General features: G+C 35.6%; 1 protein-coding gene across 1 annotated transcript; it reads left to right on the top strand.

Moving 5' to 3' along the window:
- LOC125251497 (cystatin-like protein) lies at window positions 1-1,749 on the top strand. The gene is made up of 4 exons (XM_048164522.1): window positions 1-246; window positions 395-502; window positions 611-676; window positions 796-1,749. The coding sequence occupies exons 1-4, from the start codon at window positions 73-75 to the stop codon at window positions 916-918; spliced, it is 471 nt and encodes a 156-aa protein (XP_048020479.1). The 5' UTR covers window positions 1-72; the 3' UTR covers window positions 919-1,749.
- The last annotated feature ends 4,251 nt before the right edge of the window (window positions 1,750-6,000 follow it).

The following is a 6,000-nucleotide window of genomic DNA, read 5'->3' as shown; positions in this document are numbered from 1 at the left end:
TGTAGACGTGACACCAGTTACTGCTTCTGACCAGATCAGGCAAACAGTGAAGGACTTCAGTTACTGTGCAAGATGAGAGGTTCACTGTTACTGCTTAGTGCTCTGTTACTGCTGGAGTCCACAGACGGAAATGGATATGATCAACTAAGCCAACATGATACAGACATTATTGACAGAGCAATAAAAGCAGCCAATGAGAGACATGGAAAAACCAAACACCTTGATTTTGACTCCATTTTAAGAGTAGTAAGTTATTTAATTCAAATGTTTGTTTTGATTGTTTGTTTTCTGTGCTTATGCATCGGCCTTAAAGTGCTTGATAAAAATATTTAACATTTCCTACATTTATGGTTGTCATCTTTATGCTTTACCTGTATATTTCCCTATATGACAGGATTATGACAAGCGCATGCTTAATGTGTTATTAAAACCCACCACATGTGACAGGACAGAACCGTTTGTCCATCGGAAAGACTGTAAAATCCGAAATCCAAAGGCTACAGTAAGTATCTACTCACTCTCACAGAAGGATCTTGATTGTCTAAATGCCAATAGTTGTAGAATACATTTTTTTTTTTTTAAATCTTACAGTTTGTTCTGTTTTTCTCAGCCTCAAGTTTCTTGCATTGATTGTCGGGGAGAGATGACCTGTTTCCTTCTCATAGAAGACAAGAAGGTACATCACATATTAGTCACATATTGGGGACAAAAACCTCCTTAATTCACCATCATGATCCAATATTTTTGTTGTCAAGATATTCCTGCATTAAAAGGTTTTAACTGTTCTCATTGCAGATTAAACAAAATGTATCCAATTGTTTGAATCCCCCAAAGAGATCCCATATTGCTGGGAGTGTAAATCTGTTGGCACAAACGGCAGAAGATGAGCAACAAACTGGATGTCTGGGATGCATCTGAGAAATAAAAACGATCAAGGATCTTTGAAACTGGCCATGAAAAAAAACAAACAAGACAAAACAAAATTACTAATGAAATGTACCCTATAATATAATTTGACCTCTCAGGCCAAGTTTCTTTATCTTGAATTTAATTATGAAAATTAATGTGTATTTTTGCTTAATTATCAGTTTTGTCAATATGTTTCCATGTTATGATGTAATTTTGGGAGAAATATGGAAAATAGTAGCCTTCATTAGTATGTCCTAGTGTTTAATAACATACAAGTCAAATTAATAATTGTTTTTGGCACTGAATTTGAATTTGGTCCAGGATCTTGAAGAGATCTGTAAACGGATGTCCTGCAGTGAGATGCTGGTATTTACTGGTTGCGGTTGTTTTAGTGGTTGTTTTAAAGTAAGGGGACTTGAAGGTATGAAGGATTTTTTTTATTATTATTATTAATCATAACTAACATTTCTCTTTCTTGCAGGATTAACATTTATATGCTTTTGAAAACTAAATGTCCCCAATTGTTAGTGTGTCTGAATATTACAAAAGGGGAAACAAAACTAGAAGGAGGAAACTAAACTAAACCCTGTCTAAATATATAACCTCATGACTTGAGTAACAAGCTGAAGTAATCATGAAATCCAGATTTGCTTTTACCTATAGAAACAGAAGGGTTTGCTGAATTATACATATCAAGAACCAATCATATTGTAGAAAAATGATGTAATGAATCATGTCACCTTTTTCATGCTCCTATGCTATAAAAACTGTTTTTGTTGGAGGATTCTCTCTGAAAATGGTCAGATCCTCCCGGCTGTGATTAAAGCAAATTCAAAGGCATTGTCTAGAGTCTGTCTGATTACTGTTCTGCAGCACGCTAGAGATCTTTCTTCTATTCTCAAGTGATAGTGTTTAGTGGAGTACTAGAAATCTCATTTCCATTCTTAAGTGATAGTGCTGAAGGGGAACACTACAGAGACCTTATTCTCAAGTGATTGTGTTCATGAAGGACGAAGCGTCGTCCAACTTGGACAGGTCGAAATGGAGACGCCTAGCTTCAGAACTATAAAATGGCATCTCATGTCTGAATGACAATGTCTGATTGTCCATTTAAAGCAACATTTTTCAAACTGTTATTCTGGTTACATTCTTTTCATTATTAACCCAGAAGTTACAGGGAATATGTGACCCTTTTCAAAAAATAATTTATCATGACCGTTGAAATGAACTAGAGAAATCAAGAAGGATATTACAGTTTTTTTCAATTGCTAACATACAATTGTCCAATCTGAAGTCACATTTTCAAAACTCTAAACACATTTAGCAGAACATCCGTCTGTTGTGGCCATACCATTAACACAATTCATGTCGTTTTCACACAAAATGCAGTCAATTAACAGGTTTCTAAAATGCTTACATTTTCTTTTCATTTAAGCTTACCTCATACCAAAATCATGGATCTTTCTCATCTTATTTGCAAATGCTTAAACACAGCAAGTCAGAAATGAAGACCCAATGTTCCAATCTTTAAATATAGGATAAAACCTCTACTTTTGCAACAACAGCAGTACTGGAAAAGTACTGGGAAAAAAAAATGTAAAACAAATACTGAAACAACTGATAAGCATTTTTAATTAGCAGATCACTTGAATATTTAGAAATTAGTCTCAGTTGGAGGCATAGTCAGGTGTTGAATTTATTTTCATTACATGGACACACAGTAAAATAGGACTCTTTGAAACGGATTTGTTCAGGGTGTATGAAGAACAACACAGAGGAGCAGAGAGAAAATAATATCTGGGTGAGGGAGAGGAATAGATGAAGGAGGAGAGGAGAAGTTGGATCAGGACAAGGGAGAAGAAGAGGTATGGGAGAGGAGGAAGAATATGTGCTGGACTGTGCATCTCTGTTTTTTTCACTTACCCATGTAGAACCTGTGGTAGATTTTCCAAGATGCACCTGACTTAAGTTACCTTCCTGGGGCATCTCCTAATCGACACTCAATACATTTCTTGATCTTTCGGAGCGTCTGCTAATCGACACTCAATGATGTTTTACAGTATTTCACAATTGCTAAAACACATTTCTTGAAACCATCACTCATTTTCTCAAAACATTAAACACAAATCCAATCTTCAAACTAATTTCACAAAACCTCTGACTCTTATGGCAAAATCAAACAAAGCTTTCAGATCATACACATATTAAACAATATATAAACACTACAGATCATTCATTAGACACTACATTAAAAAATGTGTTTTAGCAATTGTGAAATACTGTATATAGTATTGAATGTCTGCATATACAGTACTTACATACTGCAAACATACAGCAGTCTAAATGCAAATGACTAAAAGGTCAAAGAAAACTCTAAATGAAAAGGATGATATTGTACACACAAAAAAAAAGCAAAAAAAAAACAAAAAACAAAGTTCAGAGTCAGTGAGAGATTCATTCTGCTTCAGCATCACGTCTTCATGTTGGGTCCGGCCTAAATCAAATCAAGTCACCTTTATTTCAATTGCAATTTATACTACACAGATACTAGTCTAGTCTAGTCTAGTCTAGTATAGTATAGTATAGTATAGTATAGTATAGTCAAAGCAACTTTACAGTGATAACAGGTATATGATGATCAGTAATGCTTCATTTTGGCTTTACAGCTCTAAAAGAAAATAGTGTCATTGTTCAGCTGAAGTCAGTTCAGTGTTGATTCACTTACATTGTAAAGACCATCAATTATTATGTAAATTACTGTAATTATTTTCCTCTATAAAGCAGTTCTGCAGAAAACAGAGATGTCATCATCTACGCTAGCTTAGTTCAGTTCTCATCCTATAATGTCAGTACTGTCAGATCAATAATATTGTTGAATATTATTGAATATTGTTGAGGCAATGTCGTCTCTTGCCAGGCAAAGGGAAAAACCTGTGCCGGATCCAGCCTTGACAGCCTTGTCTCCACACCCCTTGCTCTTTCTCCTCATCATCCTCTTACACATACTCTTCCTCCTCTACTTTTCAGATTGTTTCCATCTATTGTTGGTATCATCATTCAGCACCTGTGTCACCTGTGCACTCTGAACTGACCTATATTTTATACAGTTGATTTGATCACTTCATTAGAAATAAGTGTGAATAATTTTGAGTCATTGTGTTTAAAGAATGACAACTGTGTTGTAGTTGTGTTTAACTTTTGCCACATGTATTTACCATTTTGCAACACAGTGCAAAATGTGTTTTAGTGAGTAAGAATGTGTTTAGAGTTTTGCAAAAAGAGTGGATGAGATTTGCAAACAGTGTCTTAACTACCTGAACTTGTTTAAGGTTTTGCCTACAAAGTGACTGATTCGACAAATGGGTTTAGACCACTGAGCATTGGGTTCAGAGAATGGGGTTTAGTGTTTTAGCAATTGTGAAATACTGTATTAACAAAATTCGGGAGGAGCAGGTGCAGATTATTAGACTAATTATCACAGGTGGAAAGCATTCAGCTAATCAACCAACGGAGGTATATATAGGCTACTGCAGACTTACCTCTGTTCGATTGACAGTTTATCAGCATCCCTCCACCACCCCATCTCCTCACTTCTAAATTCTATCTCTCATAACCACATCCGGGGGGAGTACTCTGGGTTCGGGCCAAAATTCCGAGCTCGGAGCCCTCCCCCTGGTCAGCACGCCAAATACGCATTACTTTCTCTATCTAATTATATGTATAAGTGAACTTGTGAAATAACACTTGGGAGCGTCTCCAAATTGACACTCAATAACATATGATCTTTCGGAGCGTCTCCTAATCGACACTCAATAATATTTTGGGTCAACGTCTTGACCCCCTTAAACCTTGTTCCCTAACCTGACTTGCTGCGCAGCAATAACCAGAGACTCCAATTTTTGTCCTTCAAAGCTTTAATCACGGCCGGGAGAGTTCTCGTCAATTCCAGAGAATCTCTCTCCAAACAAAGGAATACAACAGGTTTTATAGGATTTCAGGTACACTTCACAGTCAGTATGGCATGATCTATTACTCATTATCATCAGTCTCAATACAATTGGTTTAGATTTAAGAAAAACATCTCAGTTCCTCTGTCCCGCATAAATTTAGATTAGAACAACTGAATCACAAGATCATCAAAAAATGTCTCCGGGTTAATAGTTCAGATTACTCAATAGTTTAAAAGACTATTTTTTATCCTTAGAAGGATGCTGTCTAGCTAGCACAGCAGAATTTTTCTGAATCACAACACTCAGTCTTAGTGACTATTTCTCAAAGTTAGATTATTTTATTAGGCCTGTAGAAGAAAAGAAATGTTAGTTCATTATTAATTAGTTCAAAAATTCCATCACAAACCTATGAAAGCTTATTCCTGCCATGAATAGAAAATAAAAAAGGTAATTGTGACTTTTTATCTCAAAATTCTGACTTTTTTCCTCTCAATTCCTAGTTTATATCTCACAATTCTGAGAAAAAAAAGTCAGAACTGAGATGTAAACTCACAATTGCAAAATAAAAAATATTTTTGATAAAAAGTCACAATTACCTTTTATGCTTTTTTATTCTGTGGAGGAAAAAAAGCTTCCATAATAACCAAAGGCCATGTATGTTGGATTTGTTGTTGATCAATGGCAGCAATTTCATGTTTTCATTTCAGTAAAAGCTTCATACTACAATAATTTTACTACAACGATTCCACAACCACTGTTCCATATTTACTAAATGTGTGGTCTGCGTAGGGCACTAGCTACCAAGGGGACACCATCCCATCCTCTACAGGGGCAACATCAACACCACACACCCACCCCCAGAAAGAGATTTCAACCAAGGGGGCAACTGAAGCTCTGTATAGGGGAAACATTTGACCAGTAGCTGCCCTGAGCAAATCTGTTACTTTCTTCTCTTTTTCTACTGTACATTCTATAAAATAATGACTTACTTCTGTTGCCAAGAATGCACATATTCATCACTCAACCAAAAATGTAGAATGGCTTACATCCATTATACTTTTACTGCAGTAAAAGGAAACTGAATTTTAAAAACTATGGATTTCATATTTTCTGCAGGTAAAACTGAAACATGACAAGTAAT

Source organism: Megalobrama amblycephala, linkage group LG17, assembly GCF_018812025.1.
Source record: "Megalobrama amblycephala isolate DHTTF-2021 linkage group LG17, ASM1881202v1, whole genome shotgun sequence".
Classification (NCBI taxonomy): Eukaryota; Metazoa; Chordata; class Actinopteri; order Cypriniformes; family Xenocyprididae; genus Megalobrama; species Megalobrama amblycephala.
Note: the sequence above shows the minus strand (reverse complement) of the source record. Positions and strands in the feature narration are given on the sequence as shown.